Raw genomic sequence first — 20,426 nt, forward strand, 5'->3', positions numbered from 1 at the left:
CACAAATACGCGATGCAAGTAGATTTTTACATCTTAGGTTTGGGCCCAATGGACCATGGCCTATAGAGGCCAATTTTGGGCCTGGGGCAAATGGCGTAATGGGCCTGCATCAGAAGCTTTACTTTTGTGATGCGCTTATTGGGCCGATGGACATCAGAAGGCTGATGGGCAAAGGGCTTGATGAAATCATGTTGGGCCTGGACCTAATACATTTGCGGTACTATGGGTCTTGCGAGGCAACAACAATCCTCTTTCATACAAACCAAAACCAAAGCTATAAAACCGAACTAAAAGCATAAAGCTGTCCTAAAAGGAAAATTGCAAGCATGAAAAGTCTTTTAAGTTGGCTACTACAAAAAATGAAATAGAAAGGAAAACCAAATAAGCAAATGCGATCCAAAGACAAACAAGCAATATGGATATACCATCAAGACAATCAATTTTATATTAAAGGTGGTGTTTCAATAGTAATATCCATTTTCTGTTCTCATCATGAATTGAGCAGCAGAATAAAAAGGCCACATATGCTAAAGAGAGTTGGTCCACGAATCACAAGAGAGACCAACAAACCCGACCACAGGAACTGGATTGGCTTGCAGACAATCAACCTACCCGAAGTAAATTGATACCTGAGGAATGTCAATATCATTATCCTCATCATCCTCACATGCCACCACAACATCCAAGTGAGACCGGTATGCAGGTAGTTCCACCTTGGCCACTTCCCGGGCCAGATCCACTACCTTCTTGTCCATTCGCTCCCTGTGTCGAGGGAACATACTGTTGTAGAGCAGGCAACTTCCACATGAGATACTATATGCATTCAGCCCCTTGTCCTTGAGCCATTGGAGAAGTTCCCTTAGAGTCGGATTGTCTTTGAGGATCCACCTGTCCCAAACAGTCCAGCTCATATCCCGGTGCTTGATGACTTTGGGCGGGACTGGCTCAGCCATGGAGAAAAGTGGGAGGGCTAGGTTGGCAAATGTGTTGCGATAGTCTTCCAGTTTGTGCCCTCCATCCAAAACCTTGTACAGTTCAAGGCAGACAAGACCCGTGGCCATTGCTGTGGAGGTTGCAATCGCAGGGATAATCCTCCCAGCAATGAACTTGGCTTTCAGTTTGTCAACTTCAGGAATGCTGTAGTTCCTCGCCCTCATGTTTGCAAGACCGGCTATCAGGTCCATATGGTAATTTGTATCATCATCCTGCACATTACATTTATGGGACCATATTAAGGAGAGTTAAAACAAAACATAGGGCGTTTTCCACACCATCTACCAGATGTGCCAAGTTTAACACAGTTTATTCAAACACCTGTGAGTGTTTCGAAATTTCTAAAAATGCAAAAAGGAGACGAACCTTCTCAAACTGAATTGGGTTCATCCTGAACCCTGGTGGCAGACTCTTCCAGCTCTGCTCTATCTTAGCAAGTAGTTCATTGATGACTGCTGCATCATCTACAGATGCAGTAGAAAGGCTAGTAGCCTTCTCATCGGTCACAATCTTCACATCAGTCTTTGGCTGAAATTCTGGCACTATCACCTTATCAACAGCTTCAGCCAACTTCTTAGGATGCTTGGCCCAGTCAGGAATTGGGATGCCAAATGTCTCAGCCCGTAGAATGGATGCCGCCATGACAAAATAGAGGTGACCAGCATCAGCAGCTGAGAACTGTAATGGATGAGGGAATCGCTTGGGAGCTGACCAGAATGGAGCCCCAGTGCTGGTTGCAGCATCCTCAGGAAAAGTAAAAATCAACTGCTTAACACGGTTAACAAAATAATCTTCAAACCTGTTAAATAGAAGGCAGTGAGAAATCAGCACAGAGAACATAGTGTGTAGGGAAATGACAAATATGATCAATTACACGGGAAATACCTGAGACGGGCCCAGGTGATACAGTCCTGGAATGTCTCACATCTCTCTCTCTCAAGGCATTCGAGAACACGTTCCAGGTTATCCCTAGCTTGAGCATCACCAGCATTCCTCATTGCAGATGCATATTCAGTTGGATTAGACAAAAATGCATTCACTTCTGCTGGCGTTTTCTCAAGCAAACCCTCAAACTCGGATCGAGCCCATGTCAAGCAGTGGTCAATATTGTGTGGGAAAGAGTGCACCGTGCACATGGGAGCTTGTTTCTCAGGTGGGTCTCTTGAGGCACCATAATTTTCTGTCAGGTGAGGAATTACCATCTGCGTGTTGCATTTGGCACCCAGAGTTCCCGACTCAAGCAGCGGTTTCTGGAAATACAAGCACCTCTGATCAACATACAACCTCGCATTGACATTGTCTAGTGCATTGATAACGACACTCAAATTCTCCCAAAAGGCATCATTAAACACATTCTCTGTCTCAGGGCCCACACGATTTTGCAAAGCTTCAATGTGGAGACAAGGATTTATTGTTTGAGCAGCAGAAGCAGCAACAGTGGATTTGGCCTGCCCAATGTTCCAATCACGGAAGAGGAACTGCCTACTAAGGTTACTCTTCTCAATCACATCATCATCAGTAATTGTTAGCTTCCCTTGATTGCCACATGAAACTCCCATCAGAGCTACATTTTTTAAGAACTCACAACCTAGTGCACCAGATCCTACCATGAAAACTACAGCATCCTCCAGTTTCTTCTGTAGCTTAGACCCAAACACCGAAATCTGTGCATCGTATCGGCTATTCAATGGTTTGAAATCACTGGAATCTGGTGCCTCTGTAGGAAGTGACTCCACTGAGTCGAAGTAGAAGAACTGCAAAAGCAAGTAACAACAATGTTAATTCACCAGCAAAAGCAATCAAGTATCATTATGGAACTCAAAGCAATGAAAAAAGTGGAGATAGATGCTTGTGACTAACCAATATACATATAGAACATATCAATGTGTAATTTCCAATCTAAATAGAACAAATCAATGAATTGAAAGTACAAAACCTGAAAAAGTGGATGAAACTTTCCAGAGCATGCCTTCACAACCTCCTGTCCTACAATACCACCAAACATAGCAGCCATGGGATTCAATACCGCCCTGGCACCAAAAGCAAAGTGCCGCAAAAGTTTTGGATTAATATCTTCTAGTTTCCCATCTCCCAAGCCCTCATTGATGTTACTGGATATGAATATCAGTTTCTGAGCATCCTCCTCAGAACCAGCAACAGGGAAGCGTCCCAACTCGGATATAAACCTGTCAAGCGCTTGGAATGCCAGATGTAGGAGGGGTGGGCGATCAAACTTGGAGAAATCGCTCAGAAGAAAATCACCAGGATCACTGAGTGCTTCTCTCAATGGCTTAAAGTTCAAGACCTTGGGCTGTTTCACCTGTGTGACAATACCACCTTTCTCGTAGGTACCAAAATTTGTGGTGTCCTCCTCAAGAGTAAACGAATATGGCCTTGCATTTTTTATCTTTCTTGGCTTTCCATCATTGAGTTCTGTCATTCCATGGACTTCTGAGAATACAACAAGATCCCCATCCTGAAACTCAAGCCTCTCATCATCAACACATGACACCAGTGCAGGATTATCATTGCTAATGGATGCAATTATACCCGTGTGTGGTTCCTCTCCATCAACATCAAAAACTGTGAATTCAGGACCAAAGTCACAAAACACTGAACCAAAAAGGCCTCTAACTTCAGCCTTGATGAAAGCGATAGGAGGCTGATGACTATGGCAGTAATCATTGAACTCGATAGCTTTCTCAAAATAGATATCCGTAAATACAACAGCCTGCATCATGCATAGAAAAAAATAGCCACTCAGAGGTAAACAATCATTAGATAATCTTATCAACAGTAGCAAGTAGCAACATATAACACGCAGTCTCTATGCAACCCCCACACGACCAAACACTAACCCCCACCACCCACACACAAGCAATGGAACAAAAATATAAGTCAAAAAGCACAATATGATGTCAAAAAGGCCCTACACCCTGGAAGTAGAAAACTACTCTTATATCTGAACTCCTTGTCACCAAAACAAAAATATATAATGATGGAAGTGACAGTTAATTCATTCCATTTAACATTATTCAAACAAGAAAAAGTGGTTACAGCTCATTCACAATCTATTTTTCAATCTAATTGGTCAAAAGTTCTCATCTGTCTGCACTGCATCATTTTGCTAGACTTAGAATTTATTTGAAACTATTCAAACCCCTTTAGGGTGCCATTCCACTTGAAATGCAGGCCCAATACAAACACAAAGAAGACCTCGCTCAATATAATGCTCACTCCCCAATAAAGGAATCATGAATAAAGCTAAGCATGATGAGGGCGCCATCTGTCTACAGAACTCAAGGTCACCATCAAGTATACAGACAGCTAAATTTCGGAGGCTGGAGAATTTTGTGTAAGATCTGCCCCTTGCTTTTGTGCAGCTGGAAAAAACAAAGAAAATTCTAATATTTTGACCTCCCAATAGGAGTTGTGAAGGTAAGGGTTCTGACCAGACTTATCATGCCAGTTCCCTTGGTTAAAGGGTAGAATCTTTGAAGGGGTGGAATTGTCAAAGCTGAAAGATGTTTTCCTGCACTTTTGGTTGAGGGATTCTTTTGCAAAAAAGAGTGTCATATCTGAAGTTTATCGATTTGGTGGAGATGGCTTGAGGCCATTGGTCTAACCTTTTCTTAAAGTCATTCAACCTTTTACTTTTGCTTGGCACACATAAATAGACTCAACCTCTATATGGCACTTTTCTATATATTATCTATTTGCTTATAAAAATAGAAAAGGCTCCCTTGGCTAAAGGGTTCTCACTTTCTACCAGTTGCAATACGAGAATACTAACATGCTGCCATCTTATTGTGTACTTTGTACGTCAAGAGGCAATGCAAAAATAAAAAATAATAAACAAGAGGCTTTTTTTTATAGGTAAATAAGCAAAATATATTAAAGGTGCTTGCAAAAACGCACAACAAAGTGCACAGGAAGTATGCATATATGGCCCAAAGGCAAGCAAGAAAAGAAAAGAGAAAGACTAAAAACCACCTTCCCACCAACACCAAGCTCCCACAGCGGTTGGAAACCCCCAAGCAGAAACCTAAAGACAAAAACAAAAACCCCTACTCGAAACAAACAAAAAACCCTTAGCAAAATAAATTAAATACCAGTGGCCAGCAGAAACCCCTGCTGTTAAGTCCCCACCCCCCTCCCCTTTCCATTTACCGTGGACGGAACACTACTGTAATTGACTAAGCACTTGAGCCTTCAAATTTCCTTCTCAAGACTTGAAGAGGACATGGATTTTTGCCCTCCCCTGAGACACCTTAACCCCGTGACCTTTCTTCGCTTCCAATTTTCTAAGAAGAAAGCTGATTTCCTTTTCAAAACCCAAAACCGGCAACCCCAAACAATTGGAGAACTTGACAAAACTGTTGGGAAGACACACAAAACAAAAGACCCTTCATGTAGATCCTAACCAATTAATAAAATTTATCATGGTTAGGGAAACGTCATCTATATATCCTACCCACAATAGAAGGTTGCAAAGAAAAATTGACTTAAGAATTCGATCAAACATTTCTTTACTTTCGAATGCTCTCTGGTTTCTCTCCTTCCACCAAAACCAAAATACGCACAACTAGATAACCCTCCACACCACCTTTTGAAATAAAAGAGCCATGCAACCCAAGAGAAATTTCCCAACCGAACTTAATATCACCCTAACAATCCCAAACAAGGAAAGCACCAAATTCCATAACACTTCAACTCTAACATAATGCAAAAGGATGATTCTTCATCATCCTTACAATGAAAGGATTGATTTACCAAAGACCAATCCCTCCTCCTTTGCATCCTATAAATGTCAAAACCTTTCCCCAATAAGCACCCCACCAAAAGAAGAAGAGAAAAAAAACAACTTTAGGTGAAGCCATGGATTGAAAAATCGTTTTTTATCGACGACATTTTGCCGATATATCGGATATTGGATGGCCCTGAAAGGATATTGAGCACCAATTATCAAAGACGAGGAATATCAGGAAAATTGGCGAAAAAATTGAGCGTGAAGCAACGCACGGAGTAGCAAAGAAAGCCTGTCAAAATATCAAAGATATATCAACGATATATCGGATATATCTACGAATATATCGGATATATCTGGGAAATATCGGAGATTTTTTTGAAAGCTTTTTTTAAAAAAATATTTATCCTTTTTTTACTTTTTAATTATTCATTTTTAATTTATTTTTTATTTTAAATCTATATTATCATTTTATTTTTAACTACTTTTTATATTTATCTCATTAATGTTATTTTAAAAAATTACTATCACTTCATTCTTTTTTTTATCCGTTTAATTTTATTTAATTTATATTCATTTATTTAAAATATTAAAATATAATTTTACTCAAAAATTGCTACAATATAAAAAAAATTAATAAAGTCCTAATATTCTATAAATTAAAATTAATTTGATAAGAAAAATTAGTAATAATTTTAATTATTTAAATGATAATAGAAAATTTGTCACTTATAATAAATTTTTAGAAATCAAATCTCAAATAAAATATTTTATATAAATCAATTTCATTTTTTATTTAAAATGTAATAAAATATGTTTTAATAAAAGTATTTTAATTTTTAAAATAAATGAATATAAATATATTAAAGGAATTTATGCTAATTTTTTATAAAAATTTGATAAATATTATATGTACGATTAAAGATAATATTTATCAAATTTTTATAAAAAAATTAGCAATACTTATTTTATCTTTTTTTTTTTTTTGAGTTTTTTCAAGCATTCTTGTGAATTTTGAATAATTTTCGTCTCATCGATATTTTTGTCGAAATATCCACCGATATATCCGTATTTACCAATATTTTAATCCTTGGGTGAAGCCATCGCAAGCCAAATAACTTTTGTAAGGAAATCTTCCACTCTTTCCAATCCCAAGAAATTTTAGAAGGATTTGACTGAAAAATTACCCTCTTTGCTTGCATCCAAACCATCATGTCTTCCCAATCCCTATTCACAACCTTGCCTTGAAGTATTAAAAGGAAGGCTTCAAGCCTCCCCATCTCCCATTTATTCAAATTCTTTTAGAAGCTAGTGTTCCAATGCCCACCCTCAATTTATTGATCCCACACATCAACCACCAAAGAATCCTTTGTCAAGAGACTCTTTTAAAGATGAATCACCACACCATCTATCATTCCAAGACTTCCCACACATCAACCACCCAAGAATCCTATCATAAGACTCTTTTAAAGATGAATCACCACAACATTTATCATTCCAGATTTTCATCTTCTCCCATTGTCCACTTTGAATGAGGTTTTCCTATTGATATTCTCCCAAACTCATATGATGGTCTTCCACAATCCAATTAGAAAACTATCCCTACTTTCCATGGAACGCCAATCCCCTTCCTCCTAACCATACATCCCAACAAGAACCCACTTCCACAAGGATCCACTTTTTGAGATAAACCTTCAATTCCACTTACCTAGCAAAGCCTTATTGAGAACCAAGTATGGTTTTTAATCCCAAAGCCTTCCTTATTTGATCTCGGCAAATGATAATCTATCTCACCAAGTATGGTTTTTTCTCTAACAAGCCTCCACCCCACAAAAAACTTCTTTGAATCTTCTCGATCCCCCCTTTCAATCCCTCCCCATCTCACGTTCATGAGTATGACAAAAGGAGACATGCTAAATGGGCAAGCTTGATAGAGTACTCTTATGAGAGTGAGTCGTCCCCCACCTTTAGAAAGATTATTGTCTTTTCTACATAGTTAGCCTCTTATGGACACTCTCTTCTACCAATAGCCAACCAACCCTCGACTAATAAGGAGCTCCTAGGAAGAAGACCCAAATACACAATGGGAAGAATTAAAGAAACCAAACAAAAAGAAGGGGGCGACCCTAAGGACATGGGAGGTATACAAAGGATGCCAAAGCGTTTACATTCTTTGAAATGGAGACTTCCAAAGCCTCTACATTCTCCCTACCCTACCCTACCCCACCCAAAGACTCTAATGTCAAACCCGTAATACTCCAATCTCCTAATTTAAATAATAGGTTTCAAAAGGACTAAGTTACTCCTCCCTTTTATCTCCTCCTCCCTCAAAAGCCAACTACCATTTATCTTGACTCTAGCCATGAAATTACTCATTTGGTGAGCTTTCGCCATGTTGTAGGGGGAAAAATAGCATTTATGTCCCCTTCCCTCAACCAAAGTTCCATTGGTTTCTACCTCCAAGATGCTTCTTCCCACAAGGCCAAATGATAATACTCCTCCATGGTTATCCTTCTAGCTTCAACCTCTTCATCAAAAAGGGTCATTTCACTTTCTTTGGCATCCCATTGATAATTTTTTTCAATTTTATCGATATTTCCATTGATATCCATATTTCAATTGATATTTCTATAAAATCAATTCGTCGATGTTTCTATCAACATCAACCTTTTCATCATTGGATATTATCAATCGGAAGTAAATTCAATGTATGGAAAAAAAATTGCATTATATGATTTTCTTTTAAGAGAGACAATCAATATAAGTGCGAACCCAAAAATTTCACTTGGAAAGTCAAACTAGAAGCATAAGACATTAAAAAAAATTATGAAAATAATACATATTCAAACTATAAAAACAAAAACAAAAATAAAAATGCTTCATAATTCCATTAACCACATAGAAAGGTATACCGGTCAATTTGGTAAATATACATACTAGTAGTATGATACACCTAAGTATGTGCAACCTGGTCAATTTTGGCATAGATACGAACTTAAATATTGGGTACACTCAATACATCTCTAAACTAAGTGAAGAGTTGACATCTATTTATGCAATTGATTATTTCCATATTTATTATTCCAAAAAATGTATTTCTTCCTAATGTATGTGCAACCTAGTCAATTTTGGCATTGATATGTACTTAGATGTTGGGGACACACAATGCACCTATGACCTACATAGGTGAGTCAAGAGTTAGATGATTAATTTTATGCATGTGATTAATCTCATACTAATTATTCAAGAAACTCTCTGTCTTCCTAATGTATGTGCAACCTAGCCAATCTTGGCATGGATATCTACTAAAAATGTTCAGAATGACATGGCTTTAAAAGGAGAGCTTAAAGCACACCTAGGCCCAAGGCAGAGGCACAGCCACTCCCTAATTATAGCACCCTGTTGGAGGCATGCCTCATTTACTTTATTTTCCATTTTTAAACACTTTTATTCTTGAAATCTCTAACTGTATATTGAAATTTATATAATTTCACTACTTTTTTTGTTGAATGTTTCCTTTAAATGTTTAAAATTTTTATTGATTGGATTAGATTTGGGATCATATCTGATAAAATTGATATGCATCATAGGTTAAGTTTCACTTTGCTCAAGCACACACTTGGAGTATATGTTGTAGGAGACTTTTGCCCCTTAGGTGCACCTTGTGCTTTTTAAAACTATGCACAATACATATGTGACCAAGTCATGAGTGAAGTTAGTAAATTAGTTTTATACTCAATGTTCTAAAAACTTTGTATTCTATCTTGATTTTCTTTAACACCACTGTCTTCTTTCGACGTTAAACTATATAAAGAGATGATACACATCCAATTAGGTCAAGAAAAATGTGGGGTAATTAGAATTTTACCCCACATTGAACAGTGCAGCTAACATATGCGTAAACCATTTTTTTTTTTATAGACAACAAATGAGTAAACATGCAACCAAAAGGAAACATCTTCAGATGTAAAACTTCCTGCATGCATTCAAATGAAATATATGCATGAATACTAACACCAAAAAAAAGTATACTCTACCTGATCACTTAGATCAAAATTTCAAAAAGCCACCTCAAAAACAAGGCAAGATTCATTTGAAGGGTGTGACCAATTAAGTTCACAACCACCATTTATTTTGGGTTACGCTTTGGTTCCTTAAAAGGAAACTGATTCAGTGAAGTTTATATAATTTTATATATGAATTACAAGTTAAACCAAAAACTAAAACAGCATACAACGTTTTATATTTTCACCTGGTTTTTTTCTTAGCTGCTTCAAAAAATGAACAAAATCTTGGAATCTAATAAAATTTAACAGTCATTTATAAACCAAAACCAACTACTGAAATTGAGGAAAAAACAGGAAGTACCTGAAAATCAGAAAGATCCTCTTTCGTCAATTTTGTCGTTAAGGTAGAAATAACCACAGCATTATTGAGCTCTTGTAACTTTTGAACAGAAGCCAGTGCCCTGTTCTTACCAACATCATTCTCTGAAAATATGAAATTGCTGGACATGTCCCACAACTCCACGGTTCCTTCATCATGCAAGGTCACAGATTTTACGCCAGCAAGAATGAGGTTCTTTGCTGCAAAAATCAAGTATATCATCAAATCAATGAGTCTCTCAGTCACTTACACACAACAGTCACTTCAAAAGAAAGACAGCAGCACATCTCAAAAAATCCAAAATTCAAACACAAAGATCAACTTTCTAATGACATATAGATCGGAAATCTTGTCCAAATCAATCCATAGCATGAGTTGCACAACAAATTGCAGGAAAGAAACATTGGCAACTGTGGTTCTCAACAAGAATGGATGAAAAAAATTATATGTATAGACATGGATTTCAGCTCTGAAAGAGCATTTTAAATCCGTGGATATATATATTTTGGGTAAATATGCCCACAGGTTTGACTACCTGAAATCCATGCATTCAAAATATTCGCAAGTAGGCAATATTAGAATTTCAAGCATCTGCATGCACCTTTTTTATTTATTTTTTTCAGTCTTTTCTACCAAGGAGCAAAAACTATGAAATAACCAATATGACAAATCAACAATATTCAACAGCAGTAGCTCATCAGAAGAAGCTCGAAAGGCAAAAACTATGAATCAATGAATAAGACAAATCCACAATATTCAACAGCAATAGTTTCATATCAGAAGAAACTGAGACAAAAATAAACACAAATGATAGATAAAAGTAAACTTGGAACTTAGAACTCCAAAATCGGTTATCATGAAAACTACTTACTCCTGAAATTTCAAGATTCCCTATCACCATACTAGAATTCCACAAGGCATAAAGGAAGAACCAATGATTAACTACATAACTCCAGAAGGCAAGTATTAATGCAATATTTATACCGATTTCAGCACCAAGTCCCTGAAGCCCAGAGACGAGGACGTTGGAGGCAAAAAGCCGCCGCATGGTTTCCCGACCGTACACTGCAAGCTGGCGGCTATGCAGATCCTCATCGATATCTGGCGGATGTCCATCGCCCAAAGCCATAATTTGCAGTTCAACTTCGCTGCCGCCGCTGTGATTACTGTTGCCGCTGTTATTGCCCAAAGAGCTGCCGCTGTTATTGTTGTTCACCGTGGTTTCGGTGCCGGCGGCCGATGAGGAGATCCGATGCTTCTTGATCGAAGAAGTACCTGTGTTATCACTGTCGTCGTCTACAACCTCTCCTGCAACTGCTCTCTTTCTAGGAAGCATATAGTGCAATAAACTGCTGAAAACCCCACAAAACCCCATCCAAATCATCGACAACCCAAACACATTCAACAAAGTATAAAGATCGAAAGACTTGTCATACACGAATCCAACAATAATCGGTGCCAAAACCAAAAACCCTAACCCTAACCCTAATCTGATCAACACCGTCATTTCTGGCTTTATTGATTCGAAACGGACAATCGAAGCAAAGAAGATTAATCTAGAGAGACAAAGACCGATTAGGGATGGATAAAAAGCAAATAAAAAGAAACGTACCGATTAGAGCTCTGATGCAGAAACAAAAAAGAACAGAATCTGAATGTTTGAGAAAGAGAGAGAAAGAGAAAATTGCTTTGGCGTGGTGTATGTTCCTTTTCTAGTACTCTACGCTGGTGAATTTGGAAGGGGTCGTTTGGGTTTGTGAAGAGAGGAAGGGGTATTTAAGGATTTGCATTTCTAGGGTTTTGGGCTGACAGGTGCTGTTGCTAATTGTGCTGGTCGGTCATCTCTCTCCTCTTCTAGAGAGAGAGGGAGGGTTTGTTTGGTGTGGTCATTGGAGGAGAGGGGCAATGGAAGATAAAGTCGGCTGATTATGCACGGCAAACCGGGAATAAGACATAAAACGTCGTCGTTTTAGGTGAAAAACATCATCTAAAACGTCACCGTTTTGACCTTGGCTGAATCCAGTTCAGGGTAAAAATTTGCCCATATTTTGGGTTCCAAATCAGATGCGATAGTGCCTAGCCTAACACTCCTCATAACTGACAACTCGCATTTCATTTCTTTCCCTTTTAATGTAAAAAACTTGTAAAAAATAAATATATATATATATATATATATATATAAAAATATATAAAAAAATAAAAAATAAAAAATAAAAATAGGATGATTATGGTTTGAGTCACGATGGTTAATTTTTAAATTTTCTTACACCAATGTTGTAGGATCTCTGACTTTAACCTCAATCTAATGTAGAGCCTTGATGACATGCTAAAGCCGCAGTGGACCTACCTCAATGGGCCAAGCCCCTGTTTTCTAGAATTAAAATCAATAACTATTTACCTAAGTTGGGCAAGAGTTTTTGGTAGTTTGATTTTATTAAAAAAGTTTTATCATTTTTGGTAAAAAAAAAAAAATTAATAGAAACTACATTTTGACTTATAAAAATGAATTTTATATTTAATAAAAATTTTATAATATTAGTATTATTATTTAAAACTTTTAAATCGTAAAAACAAATGAGATAAGATATAAAATTATTTATAAAAAAAAAAACCACGTGGGTCATATGGCATGTATTGATTCAACAGCTGGAGTGAGTGTGAGAATGTCCTGTGAAATGGGTGCAAAAAATACATGATTCATGAACCAAACTCTTGGTGTGTATGGCGCAGGGGACTTTGTGCCAGGACCCCTTTTTAATTTATGTAGTAGTAAGTGACTCGGATCTTGTTGCAGGTAAGGAGGAAATTTTTTTTCCTTTGGTCTTGAAAGAATTTATTCTTCCTCCAAATTTTTTTCTGCGATAATGTTAGGGACCAGAATAAAGTCTACTAAAGGAGAAACAAGATAAAAAGTATAACCACTAAATTATTTAGTGTCTTCATGTTACGTGTCTTATACCATTGTACTCCAACCATTCTTTTGCTATTGTTATTAATAGAATGATGTCCATCCATGATGGGCTCACTAACTGAAAACCACAAAAATTGTATGAACCTTGACGGTGGGCTTAAGAAACGAGCTAAGCCCAAATTATGTTTTACGTAAAGTTTTGGACTAAAGGGCACAAGTTAACTATTCTCAGTTGACCCATGAATTATGGGCTTAACCCAAAGGAACTGGGTCTTTGGCCGGCCTACTTTGAAGGAGCAGGGCCCGGCAACGTCCATCCAGTAGATGCAGGGCTCAGAGCTACAACGAGGGTTCTTCTGTGCGCGTGAGAAAGAGAGTGAGGGTGATGGTCACTTCTTTTTCTATTTATTGTAGGCAAGCAGAAGGCGATAAACGAGCATCTAAAGGAGATAAGATGCCTTAAATGGAGGTGCATGGCGCATTCCCATTACTTAACACTCGATCACTTGGTCAGGACGTGGCAGGGGCTTTCAATTGTCTTCGGATATTCCAAAACATCGCTTGAAAAGAGAGACAGCAGAACGATAAGGTGTTCAAGGCATGGGAATTTGATTTATTTATTTTGCTTTTTGATCTTTTGTTCCATGTTTCATGCACTTAAGTTGAGTATTATCATTTTCAAAAAAATGATTGGCAAATAAGAATTAAAATATATTAACAAAAAGAGAATATAACAAACGACCTACCATTATCGTTAAAGAATCGATTCAACCTAAAGGTAATGAATTAGTAACACATATCGAGCTAATTGGATTTAGTGTAAGGTGTAAGGATTACTAGTTGAAATATTAGTTAGGTAACTGACTCCTTGGGCTTTTTGAAATGCCTCTATGGATCATTGCAGCCTACAACATAGATGGCGTGATGACAAAAATATAATTTGGGATTGGTAGGAAGATTCTTTCAATTATTTAGCCATGCATTGGTTGAAAGAACTAAGACCTAGGAGAACTGTATTAAATTGAAGGGAGTTGCTCGTTCTGTTTTGACCTTGCATGTTCATCATGCACATGCAACTGCATGTGCAGATGTTGAGTATGATTGAACTGATCCTATGACCTATGTTGGGGCCTTGGTATAGAGGTATACAGATTTGAGTAAAATTCAGCAAATCCTAGTCACGTGTAACTGAAAGCTGAGCCTAACCTGGATTACAATTTGGGCTGTCAAACCCTTGCCCAACCCGAGGTTCAATATTATTTTGTAACATATTTCATTTCTAAAAATTTATTTTATGAGTTTAAAATAAATATTTTACGTATCAGAAAGCTCTGTTATAAATATTTGTTTGATAACACATGAAAACCCATTGGAACCTAAGTTACCCACGGATTTACCATGAGAATTCCGACTCCACTTTAGGGTGGCTTGGGTTTGTTATGAGTTTAGACATATAGACGACAAGCTTGGCATAGTAGACGTATGATAGACGGGTTTGACACAGGTTAACCTTCCAAACCCCGGCCCTACCCTACCCAGTCCCAGAGTCATGTATACATCTAGCACAATATAGACAAACAATCTACCAATTGAATATTGGGGTGGAAGCAACCTGACCTGGTACAGTCTAAATTCATGGACACAGCCGGGAACATCGCCTTGATGGGTGCCACAAGGAGCTTAGTCAGTCTAAAAGTATCGAATGAGAGTCATAATATATAAATTATGCCTAAATTGTGGGGCCTTAGGAGCTGGTCCATTGATGTTGAAACTTCTTGGAGAGGAGGAAAGCAGGGAGAGGTGTTTGATGGTTTTCACCTCCCTCACGACACCAAAGCAAAAGGAGTGAAGTCCCTCGGGCCCCTCAGATAGCCACCATACAAACAAAAAGAGAAATTGGAAAACAAAAACCCTTGTATCGCTCGAAACTTGTATACCCATCGGGCCACATAATCTCATTTGCCTTTTTGCCTTTTATTCCCCTTTTTCTAATCCAATGATCTAGTCTCTTAGAGGCGATGAAATGTGAAAGGCCCAGTGACTCATAATGACACATGCCTAACAAATATATGAAGATTCCCACCATTCATATCTATATAAAAAAAAAAAGGTATATCTGCATGACACATGTGATGGCAGACATATCATAAAGCAACCCACAAACATTTATATATATATAATTTTTCTGATATTATTAGAAAGATGGTAAAAGAAAGAGGTGGATTTCCATTGACAAGGATGAAAAGAAGATTTATATCTTCATTTCCTTTGAGAAAAATAAACTTACTGGATCTACATTTAGGCATGGCAGCACCCATTTAACAAGGGGCTCATTTTTTACACAAACTTTTAGTATCAGTAGATTAGGTTCCTTGGTAATCCAAAGGCTTCTCACCTAATACTATTGTTGCTATTGTTGTTGTTGTTATTGTTGCTGTTGTTGGGCCGCAGCAATATCGATAGAATCTCTGAGAACTGAGGGCGCTTGGAAGGGCAATTGTTCCAGCATTTTGTCATCAGAGATCTCAGGATTTGTGGGCAATCCTTTGGAATTTCAGGTCTAAGCCCACAAGCAGCTATTCCAACAGCTGCCTGCACAGGTGAATATGCCGAGTAGGCTGCCTCACCAGTCACCATCTCCCAAAGTACCATCCCAAAGCTATACACATTACTCATCAATGTCTCTGTAACACTCTCTGGATCACCTGCAATGATCTGTCTCAACCAAAAGAGAAGAAATTCAATTCATTGCTTCCATCACTTACAGTAGAGAATTGAATTCGAGGAAGAGTGACTTCTAATTGAATTTCATTTTTAAACTCTTAACTGTATTAAAACTACCAGATCATGTGGTGAAATAAGAATTACAAGCAACTTCATGACCAAAATACAAATAAACAATTTGCCAATAGAGAAGTGTTCAATTAGGAGCAATAATATTTTTGCTAACCTTATTTTTTCATAAAAGAAGTAAATACTACTTTCATGTAGTATACGAATAAAAAAACATTTGGAGATCCTTAGAAGCTATTCATCTTTGAAATTGCTCCCAGACACACCCATAACATCAACTTTGAGAAGCTAAATTTGCAAAAGTAGTGTCCAGTAATTCATTGGGAGTAACAAGAAAGGTATTAAAAAGGTCCATATATTATTTGGACAGATCAAGCTAAAGATTGAAAAGGCTCCTAAGGTAGGGTCCATGATTCAACCAATTTTGGGCTAAAGTGCAATTCTGCAAGGTTGTAGCCAAACAATTTGTTTAACATACAGGAGCGCTTACATAAAGGCAAACACTTGATTCGAGTTTAAAGCAAAATAAATTATGAAGACATGTTTACGCATGCTAAAACAATGATGTTTAGGATAGTGAGGTAAAGCCACTTTAAACAAGACTAGACCGACCCTTAAAACCCTCTGCAAATACATTGAAGCCAACTAATATCCTTGAACACAACATATAGTAAAACCCAAAAAGAGCATCAAAAGGAAATTTACAGCAAACATTGGAAATATTCATATTGGTAAAGTTGCAGCAGTTAATCATGGCAGGGCGACTAGGATATATTGCACAAATGATTTACTAAGCATGGATATAGTGGTTTCTTCTGTTAAAACATGTACTCAAGTGATACAGTTAAATTCCTATCAGTTCCTTTTTTTCTTTTTTTTCTTTTTGGTAAATATCATAGCATCAGTTCACTACCATGCAACTAATCTGCTAGTATGACCCCTTTCCTCCAACATAAAGTAGGAGAGAATGATGTGAACTCTCAACCTCACACAATGATATTCATTAGGCCAGTGGGTTATGGGCACACAGATTTCAGTTAAATCATTAAACATGGAGCACCAATCTGAGAACTATGTTATAACATAACCAACCAGTTATTGGAAGGCTATTTCTATGTTGAGCACCATCCAAATATTACAGCAAAGAGATCAATTCAATGGGCAAAGTTTTCAAAGGCAATTGGACATTGCATGAATATAAAATCTTACAGATGTTTCCATCACTGCAAGAATAATGGAAAAACATCTATACTACCTCGTTTATTAAGATTCTAAAAACTGCAGCAAGGCAAGACTCAGTTTCAAACATAACAAAACAAAAATATTCACTTGAAAATGTTTCACTTCTTTTCTATTTTGTACGATCCAAATGCTATCTAAATTGTCAGGATAGTTGAACATATTGAAGAAACATTAGGAATATGGCAACAGAGTTATTAGTTATTATTATTATTATCAGAACAGAATTATTAATTTGAACATTGTATAAGTATCCCCAAGAAATGAACCATTTCATTTGTTTCCATAGCATCTGAAACACAAATCATCACAAAGAATCGATGTAGAATTATTAATTTGAACATTGTATAAGTATCCCCAAGAAATGAACCATTTCATTTGTTTCCATAGCATCTGAAACACAAATCATCACAAAGAATCGATGTTTTTGTTGAGCTCTGAGATTTGTTTCAAACACTGCATGAAACAACATGGAATGGCATCATTTTCACTGGTTATGCTAACACAGAATTAAAATGTTAGGCTCATGACTGTTAACATGAAGATGTTTCATTCAATGGAATTTTCCTAATCAACTTAAGCTGACTTTAGCAATATGAGATTGGAAAGAATAACTGATATAGCAGGAGACAAACCTCAGGAGCTAGCCACCGATAGCCATCAGTTTCATACTCCATTGCCTCACCAACACTCTTGCAAGCAGTGACTATACCCATGTCCCCCAGGCAAGCATTCCCATGTCTATCCAATAAGACCCTTTGTGTGTTGAGATCTCTATATGCAACACCATGATCATTCATGAACTTGATCCCCTCTGCTACATCAATAGCAATCCTTATTATTTCCTTGTTCTGAAACTTCTTGTTCTTTAGGATAACATCATGAACTGATCCACCTTCCATTAGTTTAGTCACAACACATAAACCATGATTTTCATCAACACAAACACCAAAAAATTGCAGAATGTTCTTATGCCCACATGTCATCAGCTCTAACAGATCCTTTCGGAGCTCAAACTCATATGAATTTCCCTTGTCACAACCCTTGAGCTTCTCGATTCCAACCCTTTTTCCCTTGTAAACCCCTTTAAATGAATTTGGCCCAATCTGATCAACAAATTCAAGATTATCTGAGTTCAACAACCATTTCCCAATTTCCTCTCCACCTGATTGGACCGTCTGCCATTCATCAACTGAAACAACAAAAGATGATGTTGGCAGTGGCATCTGGAGCTGAACCTTAGTGTTCGAATTATCAATGCCATTTCTATGGTGTGGTTCACCGCCTTCCTCTTCAATCTCCCCCACCTCTCTCCCCTTAGTATTTTCCTCTTGACAGCCACATAAGCCAAATGGAAGCTTCACGGTGGTGGGTTTGGACTTCTTTATAGCAAACTTCAGGGCATTCTCAATCCTGTTCTGGAACGATTTCTCTTGCCCAGCTTGAACCAGAAGAAGAATAATTCCTAAAGTAAATCCTTTCTTCTCAAAGATCTGTATCTTCTTGCAACAAATGGAAGCACTATCAAGTGCACCGGACATGGCTGGCCATGAAATCGAAGAGTTACAGGCAAAAGTGAGCTTGAAAACAGAACCTTGAATCTCATCATCAGACACTTCTTGAATCAAAATCGCAGGATGGTCATCCACGGATGCTTGCTCGATCATTCTAATATGAAGAAAGACATCTTTCATATCGAATCCAGCCTGGGCATAACTGTTAAGATCACCCAAAAGAAACGTAAGATAAATGGCAACAAAATAAAAAATATATGTAGATTATAAATGAGTGTAAGAATATTCTGAGTCCAATAAATACAGTCCATGCTCTGTTTGGTTGATGAGAAAATGTTAGGAAAAAAAAAAACAAATCAAACTTTGCAACGTATAACTGCTTTTCTTAGGATCTGAGCAAACGATAACCAAAAAAAAAAACCGCACAAATGAGCCGACTAAGATTCATTTGACTTAGTAGGACCTAGTTTTTCACGTTTTGTGGGGAAAAAAAAAACAGAAAACAAAATTTCAAGTTTTCATTTTCTGTGCTTTTCCTTCATTTTCTGAGTAGCCAAACATGGGATTAATTTGAAGTTGATTGCATATTTAAGAACTTCAACCGTAGTCGCCCCCAGGTCAAGCGCTTTTTCATTTTAAGGGAGAAAAAAACACACAGCATAAAATATAATACTTGAAATTTCATTTTCTTTCTATTTTTCCTCCATTTTTTCAGCAACCAAAGTGGAACTCGAGTTCATATAAACTTTAATGACTCAACCTGAGAGGCAAGGAATCATAATGCTTGCGAATATTGGAGACGAGCTTCTCCGGTAGCTGACTACCAGGGTACAGTTGCGTGAGGTTCCGAACAACACCGCCCCACACAAGCTTGCGACAGCTCTCGATCTTAGAAGCAGGTGGATCACGGGGCGAGTCCAGATTCAGTGAGTTCTTCAGCGATGCAATAGCCTCGGACACATTTCTACTCAGCCTCTGCAACCTCTTCTGCATCGCCGACGACTCCTTGACTCCTGCACCGGACGAATTCTCCGGCAGACCCTCCGATCTGTCCTGAGTTCTCATCAGGACTTGTTCCACCATGTCCTCGTCTGTGCTAGCTCGGCTGGACCAACACTCGAGAGCTGCAGCCATGGTCGAACCCAAGCAAAATGTGGCTCGAACCACACCCAGAGTAAACCTTAGCTTTAGGCTGTGGAGATACGTTTCAATCAGATTCCTGAGGTTTCCCACATTTTCCTTCTGACACTGAGAAATTTTGGGGAGAGAGGTGAGGAACGTTTATGGGAGGTGAAGGGAGTCTTTTTGGGAGGGTGAGTAATAAATAATGAGCTATGATTGACAGTGATGAGGACCACTGATGGCGATGCTCTGCTATATCAGATGAGGATGACGGTCCTGATGTTTGTGAAATTGGTCTGCTTCACTTCCATTTCCCTTTCTCTTTCTTTTGGCCTTAAACCTCTGTGATCTGACTTGATCCATTCTTTAAATTTTTATTAACATTTACAAATATTAATCTTATACTAATTCACTACTGACTTCTCTCGTAAAAATAAGTAGTTGTTTTGAAATGCCCGCTAGGCCTCCTCCTTTGTCACCAACATTGGCTGTTATCAGTATATAAATTTTTTTTTTTAATTTTTTATAATAAATTATAAAAACCACCTCATGAATTTAGTCATTTTTAAATACTATCGCCCTTAAAGCAGATCTAAATTTCAAATAGACTATTTTTTTTAATAGTTTTTTTTTTCATAATTTGAGTTTTTTCACATTAAATTGTTAAAAAATAAATAAAATTGTTTAGGGATTAAATTGAGATATGGCTGAAGAACATATA

The 20,426-nt window shown here is 37.5% G+C and overlaps 2 protein-coding genes across 4 annotated transcripts; both read right to left on the reverse strand.

The window, feature by feature from the left end:
- Nucleotides 1-422: 422 nt before the first annotated feature.
- Nucleotides 423-12,069, reverse strand: LOC100232964 (ubiquitin-activating enzyme E1 1). 3 transcript variants are annotated; one of them, XM_059737514.1, is made up of 7 exons: nucleotides 11,739-12,069; nucleotides 11,111-11,478; nucleotides 10,109-10,326; nucleotides 2,930-3,724; nucleotides 1,879-2,747; nucleotides 1,360-1,792; nucleotides 423-1,205 (listed from the first exon to the last, which is right to left on the reverse strand). In XM_059737514.1, exons 2-7 carry the CDS (start codon nucleotides 11,460-11,462, stop codon nucleotides 609-611), a joined length of 3,264 nt encoding a protein of 1,087 aa, XP_059593497.1. In that variant the 5' UTR covers nucleotides 11,463-11,478; nucleotides 11,739-12,069; the 3' UTR covers nucleotides 423-608. The 3 variants fall into 3 exon arrangements, with proteins under 3 accessions (XP_059593497.1, XP_059593498.1, XP_002275617.3); XM_059737515.1 differs by having other exon boundaries at nucleotides 11,111-11,475; nucleotides 11,739-12,045; XM_002275581.5 differs by lacking the exon at nucleotides 11,739-12,069 and having other exon boundaries at nucleotides 11,111-11,717.
- A 3,115-nt stretch (nucleotides 12,070-15,184) lies between these two features.
- LOC100265561 (uncharacterized) lies at nucleotides 15,185-20,036 on the reverse strand. The gene is made up of 3 exons (XM_002275531.4): nucleotides 19,344-20,036; nucleotides 17,705-18,785; nucleotides 15,185-15,752 (listed from the first exon to the last, which is right to left on the reverse strand). The coding sequence occupies exons 1-3, from the start codon at nucleotides 19,715-19,717 to the stop codon at nucleotides 15,429-15,431; spliced, it is 1,779 nt and encodes a 592-aa protein (XP_002275567.1). The 5' UTR covers nucleotides 19,718-20,036; the 3' UTR covers nucleotides 15,185-15,428.
- Nucleotides 20,037-20,426: the final 390 nt, after the last annotated feature.

The sequence above is a fragment of the Vitis vinifera genome, chromosome 6 (genome assembly GCF_030704535.1).
Source record: "Vitis vinifera cultivar Pinot Noir 40024 chromosome 6, ASM3070453v1".
In the NCBI taxonomy this organism is placed as follows: Eukaryota; Viridiplantae; Streptophyta; class Magnoliopsida; order Vitales; family Vitaceae; genus Vitis; species Vitis vinifera.